Consider the following 16674-nt stretch of genomic DNA (forward strand, 5'->3'; position numbering starts at 1 on the left):
TCCTATTTGTTTCTCATACTGCATGTGTTGGTGTACAAGCAAATAGATGTGCTTCCAAGCCCTCAGTGCTCCCCAAAACAGCATAAATGTTCCCATTAGTATTGCCACCCTCAGGTGACACCATGACAACCCTTGGCTTAACTTCAGCTCTCCTGTTGGGGTCCCCTTCCTACTGTGATTGTACTTTAAAGCCCTCTCAATCAGTCTTGTGAGTTTATGAACAAGGAAGCGTTTCCCCTGTCAGGACAAATGGATCATGTCAGGTCCCAGCATACCTTCTGTCTCAGACTTTCCATGGTTATAAAAAGCAATATTCTGGTAGAGGCACCAGTCCTGGAGCCAGATGTCTTGAGTTAACCCGTTTCTTCTAAAGCCTCTCCCTCTTACTGGGAAGACTGAGGAAAATGCTACCTGTGCTTGCTTTTGGGATATAGGCAGAAATGTAGTATTGCTTATACAGGTTGTGGAACTTCCAGTCCCATGTCTGGATATGCAAACTACCTGGGAAGTAAAATGATATTTGAATGTAAGGTAGCAATTTTAAAGTTTCACTTATGATTTTAGGAGGTGGAGTACGATAGGCATATCTATCCTACCACGTCTCATGCCACTTTGTCCTCTCATTCTGTTTTCTTTCTGAAATCTCACCTTCCTAAGAGATAGTTTTCCAAAAACTTAAAACATTTAGAAGGGGGGCAGCAGCACAGAGTGGTGTATCTGTTGATTCCATGTCAAAATAGAACATAAGAAATATTGACCTAACAGTTATAGATTGAACAAGCTTTCAAATTATCTTTAATTTCAGAGATGAGACAATTTTCAGACTAGATGATGACTGGAGTTGTTGGAAGACTTTTTTATTTTAACTGATAGATAAATCAATATTTTGATAGGCAGAACAATATGGGCTTAATATGTATTAACATGTTAATATCTTTTTCCTTATAATTTAATGATGTAGTGTTCCATTTTCTGGATTCTTCACTACTTGAAATGTCAGTGATTCCAAAATCAGCCAGATAGAAATTTTCTAACACAGTTTTGAGTATTAGAAAGTAAGCATTCTTTATTGCAGCATGCTGGTTTCTTATGGCCTGGGGCCCGGGGTCGGTTTGACCCTGGCTGCCTGCTGCCATAGGATTCCCGGATAGCACTGGGCTGATAAGCACAACCTGTCCAGGTCCCTTAGGCTAGCTGCCAGCCACAGGTAATTTTAGCAAGCAGCTCAGCTCTTAAGTCAGATCAGCTCTTTGGTGAATTCAGCTCTTTAGTGATTTCAGCTTATTGCTTGCTAAGTGCCTCGCAGATGCAGGGATGAGATAGAGAGAAGGCTGTATGAGGTTCCACAGAGGTGTCTTTATTGGCAGCTCCTGTGAAGGGGTTCAGTGACAGCTCTTCTGCCGAACTGGGCAGAAATGGGGGTTTATATAGGGTACAGAGGTGTTGGAAATTGTCCAATAGCCAGGGTCAGGGCGAATATGACCTATAATCTTGCAGAGAGATAAGGAGGGTCCGAATGCAGAAGAGAGGCTTCTTTGGTCCAGTCATCATGACTAGGCATTTCTTATTTTAGGCAAGTGACTGCCAGGGAGGCCTTGCAGGGCCTCTGGCTGCTACACTGGTCACTCAGAGGATCCTTCCTCTAATTGAGTACCCTGAGCGTCAAGTGAACAGTTTTTATCCTACACACTGATTACATATTCATTAGCTATCCCTGCTTACTTGATGCATATTTATTAGATATTCATTAGCTATCCCCACTTCCTTGGCTTTATTTTGCATAGTCACACCCCTTATCAGAAATCCTTATATGCTTCTTCAGTAGTCTTCAACATCCGGTGTCCTTTTTTAGGTGGCTGTTCCTTGAGCCCTGCTTTAGATTAAGCACAATATCATTGTTTTGCATAACTTCTACTGTGTCAACCTTGCAGAGCTGAGCTGGCATCCTGCTTGCATTTTGCATGACTTTTGTTTGCCTAAGTTACATCTTTTATCTATTTCTCCAAGGCTGTGCTGTTCTGTTCTATTGTTCTTATCAGAGTAAAATGCTCTTCTGTTCTAATGTCCTTATCATCAGCTGTTGGAATAACTCTTAATTCACCAATTAAGTATTAAAAGACTGATACTACTTTTTATAATGAGATACTTTTAAAATTATCCAAGTAGCTAGGATCTGGGCAGCCTAATAAACTATGCTAAACATTTTACAATTACTAATGTAACTGTAGTGTAGTATTGAGACTCATATTTATTTCTCCATATCAAGCCAAGTTTAACCATTCATTTTTATAAATTCATGCTTATTTATACCTTTCTTTTTGTATTTTGTGTAAGTAGAATTTTGTTGCTGTCAGATGCTGAAAATTTTTATAAATCCTATTTTCCTGTCACCTTGATTCTTTTTGTGGTCTTTTCCATCTCATGCTTTGTATTTTACGTTCGATAACTTTGGTGACTTGCAAATTCATTCTCAAGTGTATTTGATTATATGTAGTATCTTTCTGTTTGTAATATTTGGTTTATTCAGTCATTTGGACTGCTTCGGTGGTGACAATAGATAATGACCATCTGAGTTGAGTGTGTGGGGGAGAAGAGGGCTAAAGAAATTGTATAAAGCTGCTTTATTATTGATTGCCCTCATATTGGAAATAGCTGTTCAACATGCAAAATACAGTGAGTGATTATTTTATGCAGTGTAGTAAAGCTTAAATTATCATGGTGAAAATGGCATATGCATGTTGCATATCAATAAAAATTTAAATTTATTTGGGGTTTAGTAATATTGAGAAATTCAAGTCATTACAAACTTGAAAAAATAACTAATCTTCCTGTGAACATTTTTAGCTTAATGTGTATACACTAGTTCATAGCTTTAGAAGAATGACATGGAGAAAAAGCAAATAGATTTTTCTATTGTTTTAGTTACATGTATTTTATGATTGTTTTTATGATCAGTTTTATAGTATCCTATATTTTTTCTTTCAATAAAATTTATCCAATTGTAATAGGCCAAAGATCTATCATGTGTGCTTTTTTGATTACATTTGCACACACAGCTAACAGTCTATATGAAATGAGAAAACACATAATGTATGTTTTTGTTCTCTTCTGAATTACCTTCTTATCTTCAGGTTTATATTTCATATATGAATGCTTGATCTGTGTTGATGTTAACTTCTCTTTATTGAAATGTAACTTTCAATGACTGCAAAAATAAGAGCAATTCAAAGATATATTGAATTTTAGATTGTGTCTGTCACTACTTCTGTCCTGATCCTTCAAAATAGAATTTAAACCTGACTTTGGTAATTAAAATGTAAGCTTACCCATAGAAACATGTTACTGACTGGATATTTAATTTAACATGATGGTTCAGTGATTTGAAGTACAATCTGCATAGTCTGTGTTACAAAACTTTTTTTATTTCCTATTCCCGTCTTCCTAGAAAAAACTTGATTTCCACCATTTGAAATATCTTCCATTCCCCTTCCTTAGTTACTCTAGGACTTTGAAAATTATTACCAATAAAATAGCAATTTTCAGCCTGTTTGGAGAGCTGAGAAATACACATGTCACTTGAATGTGGAAAAGGGAGTGTACTCATTTGGCATTGTGGTGGGTTGACCTTGTCTGGTTGCCATGTGCCCACCAAGACCCCTTTCTCAGCCTCCAGCCCCCTCAGTGGGACTGGGAGAAAAATAAGGTGAAAAACTTGTGGGTCAAGAAAAAGGCAGTTTAACAAAGAAAAGTAAAGGCTGCACAGGGAAGCAAAGGAAAAACAAGATTTTTTTTCTCTTCTTCCCATGAGCAAGTGATGTTCAGATACTTGCTGGGAAGTAGGGTCTCAGTATGTGTGAAAAATGCATATTATATGATTGGCTCTTTGCAAATATTAAAATGAATACTATATGTGTTATGTTGGAAAGTTATGCTGTATTAATCTCTTTTAAGTAGTACTGTATTCTCTTTTAAGTAGTGTGGTAAATATAGTTTTTAGGCTATAGCATAATATTAAAATAGAAGCGATGTGATCTAAGATACTTTTTGTAACTAGTGCAAGGAATGGAAAAGATAATCAAGAAATTCTTCACATTATCCTATTTAGATAGAGATAACAGTAACAAGACACCAAGATTCCAATAAAAGAATTATTTCCTCCTTATCAGGAACACTCAGACTTTGAGGAGCCAAGAAAATTGATTTACAGGATGAAGGGGAGAAGCTAAAATTAAGCAGAAACACCCTCAGTGGAAAGGAAAGTTTGAATCATGTATGAGATATATGAATATGAAATAAACTATTGCTTTTAAGTGGTTATCCTTTGTTTGCAAGGTGTGCTTTGTGGCAGAGTGCAAGGCACCTGGACGTCTGGAATTCTTTGCTTTTTATTGTCTCTTATTATCCTAATTTTCATTACTATTTTCATTACTATTAAACTTCTAAAATTTTAACACAAGTGAATGGCATTTTTCACAGTATGCATAGTGGTTGCTTTGGAAGACAAATGTCTTAATAATTAATCCCCCCACCACCCCCACCCCTCCTTCTCTTAGCTTTTATTGCTGAGCACATCATACAGTATGGGATATCCCTTTGGTCAGGTTGGGTCAGCTTTCCTGGCTATGTCCCCTCCCAAGCTCTTGCCCACCCCCAGCCTACTGGCTTTTGAGGAATGGGGTTGGAGAGACAGCCTTGATGCTGTGGGAGCACTGCTCAGCAGTAGCCAAAACTGGTTGTTTGTCAACATCTTTCTAGCTAAAAATACAGAGCACAGCACTGTGAGGACTGCCGTGGGGAAAGTTAACTCCATCCCAGACATACTCAATAAATGCATTTTCAACTGATTGAAAGTATTCTGTGAAGTTTAGAATAAATAAATACAGTTCTGTGAATTTTCTTGACTTCAATGTATTTATTAGTAGAATTTTACTGCTGAAAATTAGATTATGATGTTTAACATTTGATTCTTATTATAAATCTGTGAGGAAATGTAGTGCGATTGCATGTCTCATACAGAGGAAAACCAAATTGATTTAACATTTTAAATATTTTTCTTATTTGAACAGTATTGCAGAGATCATTGAACATTATAGAAAAGAACAGATTGTTGAAGGATATTACCTTAAAGATCCTGTTCCAATGCAGGTAAAACTTCATCTCTGAGAGCTTGTTATTGAAGGTATTGACTTAGTCCTCAAATATTTATAATATAGGAACTGAATTACTGCAGAGGTATCCATTGTAGTTAAACAGCATCATCCCCTCCTGAATTTTTGTTTTGAGTTTGTGTGTTTCTTTCATTTTATTTTCATATGCATTAGTTTTATCTATTGGCTTGTAGTAAACAGAAGTTATAAGCTTTGTCTGTGCTCTGGGGTGTAAATGTTCCATCTTGTTCCCCTAACTCTGGTCCCTGAACTAGGCTGCTCTCTATTCTTCTGTGTCTAGTATCTTTCTTCCCTCAGAGAAAATCTATATGAACAGAAAAGCTTCAAAGATGATCAAGGGGCCAGGATTACAGGGTGTGTTCAAGAACATGATTGCCCTGTAGCATAAATTCATCCTAAGAGACCACTGATAATAAACTATATTGTCTAGTTTTTCATAAAGTTATAACTAGTTCAAAAGTATATTTTTATAATTTCTCCCTATATATTCTTCAACTTTCCTGTTTTGATGGTTAGAAATTTGGTTTTAATTTCTAACCTAAATAGTTACCCCTTTGTTAGATCTATTATATTAATTCAAGGGCATTTTATTTGTATTATACTTTAGTCAGCTCACTAAGATAAGCATACCAAAATCTGGTTTTTTCTCTTCATAAGATTCTTGTAGTTGCCCTACTACCACCATATTCCAGTGTGAGTTTGTGTTTCTTGAATGTAATGAACCAGAACAGCTCATAATATGATGTCATTAGTAATTATTTTTTTCTGTGAGTGTTTACCAGATTGCAGGTTATCTGTGTCATATCCTAAAACGTTATGTGTCATTACCGTACCCACATTGTATTATATTGTTTGCTATTGGAAAGTATCAACAAGAGCAAATTTAATCTTGTATTATTAGACTTATACCTTATTATTCTGACTGCTTGTTTTTCTTGTTTTTTTTTTTTTTTTTTTTGCTGACTAGTCATCAATGCTTTCCAGTTTTCTGCTTCTATTAACTCATGCTCTTCAATGTGTTTGAGAGAAATGTGAGGAAACTTGAATTCAGAGACTGATCCTTGAAAAGCTTCACCCAATAACTTTCCTTGTTCTCTATCATTCTTTTTGGATTATGACGATCATCTTCCTTTTGGCACTTTGTCTATACAATTATGGTTCCTGTATAAATAACTTTCTCTGTGTTGACTAATTTTCCATGTGATACTGCATCAAATTATTTGACATTATTAAGATATATTTGTGACTTTCCTTTGTTAAAAAAAAAGATATTGGTGGTGTAATTACCACATACTGTCATCCTCTGTTTGTGAAGGAAAAAAAAAAAATAAGTCTTGCATGCTGTTGCTTCAATCTAATAGACTTCCTGTTTCTAATTTTGAAATTTACTTTAAAACATTTTTCACTAGATGTGTTGTTTTGTATGTCATTTTTTTCATAGATATGTTATAGAGATTATACTGAGTTAGTATAAACTTGGATATTGCTTCTATTGTCAGCCCTGTAATTCCTATTACTGAAATGTTTTCTTTCTTGCCTTTGTCATGTTGTTTAAAACCATGATTGTTATGGAATAGAGGAGACAAAAGTAAAGTATTTAATATGGAGCTAGTGCATATCACTTCATCTTGATACTGTTCTCTGCTTGATAGTCTTGCTTTTCATGTTTTCTTATGGCTAAAGAACTTTTGCTGATTAGCTGACTTGGTAAGGTCAAATTTGGCTTGGCTTTTGGCTGGGTAACTACATTTCCAGATCTTCATTTTATATGTGAATTTATCCTTTTTCAGTGTCCTGTTTCTACTTTCTCCTATTGCTTTTTGTTAGAATGATAGTAATTTAGGATATGAGTGCTAATAAGATTAGTGAGGAACTGTGCATTAGCTGTGTGTTAATAATTCAGTTTTTATTGTGATCTATACCATTCTTGTTGGTTCAGAGTTTATCCTTAATTACTCAGTCCCAAAATCCGTGGTAGAAGACAGTTAGAAGCTAAAGAACCTTTAAAGACTTGTGTAAATTTTGCATAAATTGTTGAAAGCTATTTAGTATTAAAAAACATAAATATAGATGATACTTTTTGAAAATTGGTCTGTATTTAAATCTTGTTTTTCTTCTCATTATAATTGTGGCCTAATCATTCCACAAGAAATAATTATATTACATTTTTGCCAAATTTATTGTATTAAATTATATTGGTTTGTTAAGATACACGAGAGAATAAGGAATTGGTAGCATTCAATAAAAGTTTGGTTACAGCTGCATAGTATGCAATTGTTTCACAGTGATTTCTGAGCTTAAAAAAATGTTGATTTCTTCCTTATTTACCAGCATCAAGAACAAGTGTTTAATGATACAGTCAATGGAAAAGAAATCTACAATACAATTCGTCACAAAACAAAGGATACTTTTTATAAAAATATTGTCAAAAAAGGATATCTTCTTAAAAAAAGTGAGTTCTGTTTGATTTTATAAAATGCTTTTTTTTCTAAAAAATGCAGACATGTATGCAAATTTTGTGTAGTAGTGGTACTAGCAGATGCAAAATTGAAGTGAGAAAAAGGTTGTTTATGACGGGCTGTGATGGATCTATGATAATCAAGTTGAAAATTAAGATTGAATGTTTTTCCAAAATGTACTGTGGTTAATGTATGAATTAGTTCAGAACCTTATTAGTTTTATTCGGTGGACATTAAACAATGAGTGATTTTTTGGTTTTGTTTTAGTCAATGGCTAAATACACATTTTACTGGTACATCTGTCTTCCAACAAATTTCAACATATAAATCTCCGGGTATTAACTTTTTTTAACTTTTTTTTTTTTTTAATGGTTAAATTATTTTATATATGTATGTTTGGAGCGTGGTTCTGATCCAGATTTGCATATACTGTATTCCCATTTCTGGTTTTTAGTCATTTTTATTTAAGATATTGTGATGCAATTTGTTATGCTGATCAGTTGGTAAGAGTTTAGGAATAAATTTCTCATGTAAAGAGAGCTCTGTTTCTTACTTAAAATAGTCATAATAAATGAGATTGCTTACAGCATCATACATTATTTGCAAAATATAGATGTAGTCTTCTCACTGATATGAACAGAGCTCACACACACTTGTTTAATCCTGTTGAGATTAATGAAAATGTTTAATGAATATGGCGGTTTCAGTTCGAAACCAGGCAGAAAGACCAATTTCATGTATTGGTTTTGGTTCGCCAATTTGGAGTTCCTGGCTAACGCACCAAATAATGTTGTGGGTTTAGTGCTGGCCCAATGCCAATGCACCCAATAAAATTATTTACTCATTTTCTGCTATGAAATAAGGATTTAGGAGGAGGAGCAAAGCAGGCTCAAACTTTAAAAGGTATAAAGAAAACTTTATTAACAGAACTAAAATTAAAAAACAATAAGAAATCAGAATAAACCTTTAAAACACTTTTTCTCCCCCCCAACTCCTCTTTCCTTTCCCCTGACAACATAAAGAAACAAAACCTGGTATTTTCAGTCAGTTTACCACCTCTAAAATAGTCTTTCTTTGGTTCACTTAGGGAGAGGAGTCTCTCTTGCCATGCCATGTGGAGACTTCTCCACAAGAAAGAGTTCTCTCATGGTTTTTAATTTCCACGAATAGCAGCTGAACGGGAATCTTCATTTGTGAAGTCCCTCCCATCTCTTGCAGCCACCCACAGCTGTGTTCCTGGGCCATGTCAACTTATTGGGGTGCCATTTTTAAGGATGAGCTGTTCTAGCATAAAAGCAAAACTTCTCTTCATCCATCTCTGGGAACAGAGGTCTTCTATTCCTGGGGCAAGGTTTCTCATCTCTCATTTCTCTCTGTTCAAACTTCTCATTTGATCACAGCTACTGCAACATCTGCTTATTTCAACACTGGTGCCTCTGTTCATGACTGTGGTTAGAATGCTACACCCCCCCAATGCATTTAATGAGTTACAGGGTAAGAGTCTGATGTATTAATTCTGTTCTTCTCCATAGCCTTACAAGAGGATTTCAGCCCAAAACTAAGGCATATCCTCATTCTCCTCCCATCTGAAATTTGACTTCTTCTTTACTGACCTCAGTGCCTCATGTTGTCTTCTATGTGTCTTCACTCTTTTCTTCCACTTGAGAGAGGATCGATGTTTTGCAAGTTTCATCTGTGCAGTGAAAGAGTTAATATTTCGCCCAGGCCTGCCGGTGGTCATGTGATCTCTGCTGGGCTGTGGCTGAAGTACTTATGGTGATTTATTTCACTTCGCTCGTCGCTCGGTAGGAGGGGGAAATGGCTGGAATCCTAGCAGTCAGGCTAGGGCTCAGCTGCAGCACGCCGCGGCCGATGGCCTTCCCTTCCCTTCCCTTCCCTTCCCTTCCCTTCCCTTCCCTTCCCTTCCCTTCCCTTCCCTTCCCTTCCCTTCCCTTCCCTTCCCTTCCCTTCCCTTCCCTTCCCTTCCCTTCCCTTCCCTTCCCTTCCCTTCCCTTCCCTTCCCTTCCCTTCCCTTCCCTTCCCTTCCCTTCCCTTCCCGGCAGCCACTGGGGCCGGGCCTGGCTTCGGTCGAGGCCCCGCGGCCTCCCCTCCCCCGCCTGGCCACCGGACCAGGAGGGGAAGAAGAACTTCTCCCTTCAAAGGCTGGAAGGAAGAGAGCTTTTCCCGGGCTTGTTAATTTTAAAATGTGAATCTCACAGAAGCGGATCTAGCTTCCTTAATGGTTTATCAGGTTGTCAGTTCTCAGAGCTAGCCAGCTATTGGTTTTGCTAGGCACAGAGGAAGCAGTTAACAGCTCCTCTAAGAAAAATCACTTCGGTAGGTGGGTCCAATGCAAAACCGGCACAGTGAACCATCAAAAATTGTGCTTTAATCTGTGAAGAGGGTCTAGTTTTTTAGCTACATGCTAAAAAAAATGTTATGTATACTAATATTATTGCTTAAACATAATTAACTGTATGTTCTTCTTCTGTTTTTATTTTGGAAAAAACTTGACTGCTCTCTTTTTTTTCTTCATTTACAAAATTTACATTTTCTTTAAAACAATATTGTACTTTCCTTACAGGTAAAGGGAAGAGATGGAAAAACTTGTACTTTATATTGGAGGGAAATGATGCCCAGCTTATTTATTTTGAAAGTGAAAAACGAGCCACAAAACCTAAAGGATTAATAGACCTTAGTGTGTGTTCGGTCTATGGAGTGCATGACAGTTTATTTGGCAGGTAGGGCACTGGCTTTTAATTCTTGTACATACAGCAGGACAGCTAAGTATTAGTTTGAGGCACATACAAGATGCAAACAATTCATCACTAATGAACAAGTTGGCCTGGCACAATAAACTTGGGGTTTGACACCTGAGCCCTGGTTACTGTCCATGTGTGGAGTTTTTTTGGTTGGTTGTTGTTTTAGTTTTTTTTTCTTTAGCTTTTGCTCATTGTGAAATGCAAATATTGTGACTCTTGTTTCATACTGCATTTTATTCCATAGTTGGTGTAGATTGCAAGAGCATATGTAAACGAATTTAACTGATCAATGGAAACTTAAGCCATGGTAACTTGATTACTAGTAACTGTTCATAAACAGCTTCTAGTAAGAAATTTTGGAATGTAAGATTTTCTCATGTAATATGATGTGATAATGATTTGGCCTTTTGCACTGTCATTTTTCAATATTGTGTATGAATTGTTCTACATGTATTAAAAAGATTTTGAAGCAGCTGTATTGAGTGTTTTAATCTGATTGAACCAAGAATTGATAAGATCAAGAATTTTGTCAGTTCCAAAAGATCTACATTCTTTTGTTGATAGGTATTAGAAAGCTAAATTAGATAATGTGTCAATGTTTTTCTATTTAGGAATCAATAAGAATCAGATTAAACCAACCAATGTTAGAGGAACAAGTTAGTTCATATAAGCAAACATTTTAAAAATTATTTTTTCAAGAGAGCATTTTCACCGTTTCATTTACTGCACTAAATATATCAACTGCAAGTGATTTGATTATTGGCAAAGACATTGAAAATCAAACCAATTCCTGATATCATTGGTAACTAAGATGAAAGAGATCACACTTTTTTCATTGTTAATTATAAAAAATATGCAGTCCTGTGTGATATAGAAGAAAAAGATGCATTTACTCCTGCAAATGTTGTTATTTTTTCATAACAGATGGGAAAACGCATTAAACAGCAGCTCTGCTTATTCCATGCATCTTAATATTTATTAAGAGTATTTCATCAACTTAAAGTTTTTTCACATAGATAATGTGAAGATAGATGTTTAAAATTAGTGGCATTTCTTAAGCTGCAAAGATCTGGTGTTCTTGTAGCATCTGATTTTTATATATTTTGCAATAATTTTGAAAGATCTGCACAACTATTGCAATGAGGAGCCATATATATGAGGGTACCATTTAAAAAAATACTGAAATATTCCTCATGAAGGTTGGCAATTATACACGAAACTTTGGGGGAGACTGTAAACAATGAGTGTTTTGGTTAATGGTGACTGTTGAGCAGCTTCTAATAAATGCTGTACTGTGAGTTAAAATATATTCGGATAATAAGTAACACTGAAACTGTGGGTAAAAGGAGATGTATGGTTGCACCTGCTTGGGAAAGCTGTTGATGAAGAACTGTAGTTGAGACAAAATTCCTCTTATTTTTACCACCTACTTAAAATATCTTTCCCCTTTTCTCAGTAGTACAGTGAGAGCTGTAGCTTTCCATGTCTTAAGTAGCTCCTGACCCAGCTACTTTTTGCCCCTCTCCTTAGTCCTCCTGTGTGCATGGCCAGAAAATGCAATGCCAGTATTTACCTAAACAATGGATGGGGGGAAGGGAAGACTGAAATATCATATGCAAGTGAAGTAAGATCCTTCATGTAACTGTTTAGGAGAGCCAAATTACCTTGAAGGTAATGTGGAAGACTCAGTGTACTTGTAGTGTGCAACTTTTAATGTAACAGTACAAAATATTTTTTATATTTCTTGGCAAATGAGTGTACATACATAAAATGGAGAAAATGTTATACTCACATTTAAAGCTTTAAAAGTTTCTATGACACATATTTGATCATGATCCAGTACACATTGTATTGGTTGTGAGAGCTGTGGAACACATTCAGATAAAGAATTCCTTATGTTAATATAGTTTCCTGAACTCCTAAAACAACAAATCCATAAGGCATAATTAAGTGCTTGGGATGTAATGCTGAACCTGTGCATAATTTAAAATGTTTGTAGTGAATAGTCCTCATAAAAGACTTGATAATGCTATCAGATGCATTTTGCCTCAAGTGTAAGTCAGTGTACATGTATATGCAATACAAATTGTTCCAAGTTCCTTAAATATTCTGAAACAAACTAGTTGAACTACAGTGCAGTTTTCTTGAAATTGCATTGTTAATTCCAACCAAAATGCACTTTTGAAGCATGTAGAGACATTTCTTTTTTTTTTCCTGACATTTTTGTTTTGTTTGATTTTAAGGCCAAACTGTTTTCAGATAGTAGTTCAGCACTTCAGTGAAGAACATTACATCTTTTACTTTGCAGGAGAAACTCAAGAACAAGTGCAGGTGAGAGCTTTTGTTGATAAATATAATTTTAAAATCAATTTTTTGTTTTGTAGTGTTTAATGATATTATCCTTCTCTAATAGAAAGCAAGTGTACAATGTATGGTGGCTATGTCTACATTAACAAATATTTCCATGCAATAATAGCAGATCTGTAAGGGATATAGTTGGTGATGATAATCCAGCACTTACATTACCTATGATTTAGGGATTCTACTTTGGAGAAGTTCTAGTCTGGTCCCATGGATTGAACTTCCATTAGTTTCAATTAGATATTTCTGGAGAATATATTTTGGAGTAATTCAGTGAAAAAAAAAAGTTCACTTTCCAGCACTCTTCCAACTAATGAACCAGAGAATGGTAAGTGGCAGTTTTGCTTCAAGAGCACATTCCTGATAAGAACTAAAATGCAAAGGAGGTATGCCCACCAATCAAAACCTGTCAAACCATTTACAGTTATTTGTCCTGTCTTAGGCCCCGATCTTGCATAAAATAAAGGGTTGTGTTTTACATTGGTATAATTTAGTTATTAGCTCTCTTAACAGTTAACGTTTGCTGATTAAGAAATGTAGGAATGGAGTTTAATTCTGTAAAAGTCACTCACTAATAGGAGAGCATATGGAAGATGTGACAATGTTCTTATTCATCAAGTTGTTTTGGTATTCCAGAGCTCTGAAACAGACATTTTGTGTCAGAAGTCAAGCTATGCATTTGATTTTATTTAATAATGTGTAGTAGGCAGAATATCCTGCCAGGACATGCAGAATATCCTGTCCTGTTTTCTGAACATTTGGTATAATCTGCTTTTGGTTTAGATTTGCTTAACAGTTAAGATGTTCACTGCATTTATACAGAATACTGGGATTTCTTTTATAAAATGATTCTGGTTCGGGTAAGTCAGATGTTTTACTGATGCTTATGTTTTCAGAAGTTACAGCTGTCTGTACTTTTTAACATTTCACAGAAGAATAGTTTTGTTGTCATGCTAAGGAAAATTGTATGGTTTTCATATAATATGGTAAATATCAAAGCAACCGTCCAATGGATTGCATGTTGTCTGAGGTTTGTACCAACCATTATATCAATGTAATGTAATGTAGTGTTAGCCTCATGACATAGCTAGTGTCATTGTGCATACTATGGTGCACTGTTCATACTTGCTGCTGTAAGCTGTGACATTTAAGGGGATAGATTTTTCTTTTAAAAGGGAGAATAAAGATGACTGTATCTCGGAAACATTTAGATTAATTTAGAGTGTTTAGTAAGTTCTATGGTTCTTCATTTGCTTTTTCTTATTTGAATAAGAAAGCAAGCTAATAAAAATTTGATGCATAGTTGACAGGTCTTTGTTTTGAGGAAGGTTTTGAAAGCTTAAACTTCACTCCCAAAGTGGTTTACTTGAGAATAGCTGCAATATTGAATGTAGCTGTATTTTAAAAATTATTAAATTACACTTTGAGAGTAGCTAGCAGATCTTTGACCTACACTTTTATAAATGTTAGCCAAAGCCTAAATTTTGTGCTTCATGAGAATTTACAAAATTTGACGGTGTGGGATGTGAAAACATGAGAAATGAGGCTATAGCATATCTCCCACCTTCCCAAGTATCTACTCTGCTTTATGCATTTGGGAGCAGAGAGGATGGGGGTGAAGGTTATACTTTTCAGTGTTTTTCTGTTAATGCTGCTTTGGTTTTTGTTTGAAGCACACAGAGTAAATACAACTGCATATAAAAATAGAGGAGAGAATAATCAGAACAGTTTGACTTATCTATTATTTTCTCAGAAGCAATGAAGTCTTGCTTCATTTTATATACCGTTTTTTATTTAATTAAGTATGACTAATCTGGAAAATTGATAAAGGTCACTGTATATCCATTAGTAATGCTTGATATTTCTAAAAGGAGAAACTCAAATTTGCAAATGTCTTTTTAGATTTACTGAGAAATATATGAATTTTGCTTTACTATTTAAAGTTTCATACTCTGAGTTGTATACAAGTTGGTTCTTTTTAACCTAAAGAAACATCTTCAGATACTTTTTGATATGCCAGTTCTATTGCAAGATGTTGTATCTGACTTCTTGCTACACTGTTTTGTGCCTTTATCTTTTAGGACTGGATGAAGGCTCTGCAGATGTTTTGCAGTTTAAAGAAAAACAGTCCAGGGGCATCAAATAAACGTCTACGTCAGGTGAAGTTATATAGATATGAGGAAGGGGGGAGGGGGGGAAGAGGGGGAGAGGTTGCCTTCTTGTTACAAAATTATGATATATGTCAGAACTTTCCTTTCAACAATAGTAAATCCTGTATGTGCTTTCTTTTTCTTGGAGTTATACAGTACCTTTGTTAAACCAATGGGAATGACTTCCATTCTATTATGAAATCTATATACACAATGATCAAAATGGTGTTTAGGCAATTGGCAGATGTTTTGCTAGGTATTAATTTCTGATCACATTTAAGTAAAAGTGTCAACAATTCAGCATTTCTATTGTCTTAACTCTTACGGTTCACCGGATTTGACAGACTTATGTCACATGTAACCAAAATAATAGTATAACTAATATATTAATTTTTCAGTGACAAATACATGCTTAACTGTGATGATGGTGTATATTCTTTTGGTTTCTTGAGAGTACTGTTGTTTCCAAAATTTCTTTCAGAGGTAGAGGACAGATAATCATAAATGACTCCATAAGTGATAATTGAAGAATAATGGGAATCAAGAATCCCTGGTATCTTTGAATGCTATGAATGTTGGAAGTAGCTGTTTTACCAGTCTGTAGGAAAAGGAATACATTTTATGGGTGAGGTTTTTTTAGGAATTGCAAAATTATTCTGTGGTCAACATTAAAGATGATTGAATACTTCTGAAAAAGTAAACTAAATTAGGTCAATTGATATATGAATGGCAGAAGAAATTTGGAGCCAAACCAGCAAAGCACCTACAGAGTGATCATCTGAAATAATTCTGTATTTGCAAACACAAAGCAAATATTAGGCTGCATGAATAAATAGTATAGAAGATAAATGCTATTTCATATTTATGGTATTCTCATTTAGGATACAGCTAGTGTTGATCATCTTATATCAAATGTACAAAGAAAATGAGAAAACTATAGACTGGAATGAGTAAAAGAATTTCCAGGTAAATTAGTGTGGGAAGTATTGAACTATTTAGAGAGGTGAAAACTATAAAAAGCATGAATGATCAAGGTAGATGAAGTGTATAAAGATCAAAAATCCTACTTCCATGACTGCCTTACAGATGTTATATCAGTTTCAGGGTTTCTCAAATTGTCCTTTGAAATTTTGGGTACTGAATATTTGCATTTAAATGAAATTTTGACCTGATTAAATATAATATTTCCTGTATTTTACTAAATTGACTTCAGTTGATATCTGTAGATATTTGATTAAGCTATGAATTGCATGCAATTCATAAGTTTGTAAAATAGTAGACTATTTAAAATGTATTTAATATAAATGAGTTCAGAGTGTTCACTTCTCATTTTTTGGAAATTGAGTTTCCAAGTGCTCTTTTTTTGAGAATCTGTGGTACAGACTAATATCTTCCTTATAATAGGGAGAAAACAGTGTTGTGTGTTAAACAAAAGAATTTTATGTAATTTACTGGTTTTTAGAATATAATAGAATAGAATATTTCAGTTGAAAGGGACCTACAACAATCATCTAGTCAAACACCCTGATCAATTCAGGACTGACCAAAAGTTAAAGCACAGTATTAAGTAAGGGCATCATCTAAGTACCTCTTAAACACTGATGGGTTTGGGACATCAACCACCTCTCTGGGAAAAGCCTGTTCCACTGTTTGACCACACTCTGGGTAAAGAAATGCTTCCTAATGTCATCTAAACCTCCCCTGGTGCAGCTTTGAACCATTCCCACAGATCCTGTCAGTGGATCCCAGGGAGAAGAGCTCAGGACCTCCCTCT

General features: G+C 35.1%; 1 protein-coding gene across 1 annotated transcript in view; it reads left to right on the forward strand.

Moving 5' to 3' along the window:
- The window catches only part of LOC116806888 (ras GTPase-activating protein 1), a 168801-nt gene that overhangs the window by 74833 nt on the left and 77294 nt on the right, over positions 1 to 16674 (forward strand). Inside the window, exons 9-13 of the mRNA XM_032744707.3 lie at positions 5067 to 5145; positions 7500 to 7620; positions 10212 to 10368; positions 12633 to 12720; positions 14832 to 14909. Of these exons, the coding sequence (XP_032600598.1) occupies positions 5067 to 5145; positions 7500 to 7620; positions 10212 to 10368; positions 12633 to 12720; positions 14832 to 14909 (523 nt within the window). The remainder of the gene's footprint in view (positions 1 to 5066; positions 5146 to 7499; positions 7621 to 10211; positions 10369 to 12632; positions 12721 to 14831; positions 14910 to 16674) is intronic.

The sequence above is a fragment of the Taeniopygia guttata genome, chromosome W (assembly GCF_048771995.1).
Source record: "Taeniopygia guttata chromosome W, bTaeGut7.mat, whole genome shotgun sequence".
Lineage (NCBI taxonomy): Eukaryota > Metazoa > Chordata > Aves > Passeriformes > Estrildidae > Taeniopygia > Taeniopygia guttata.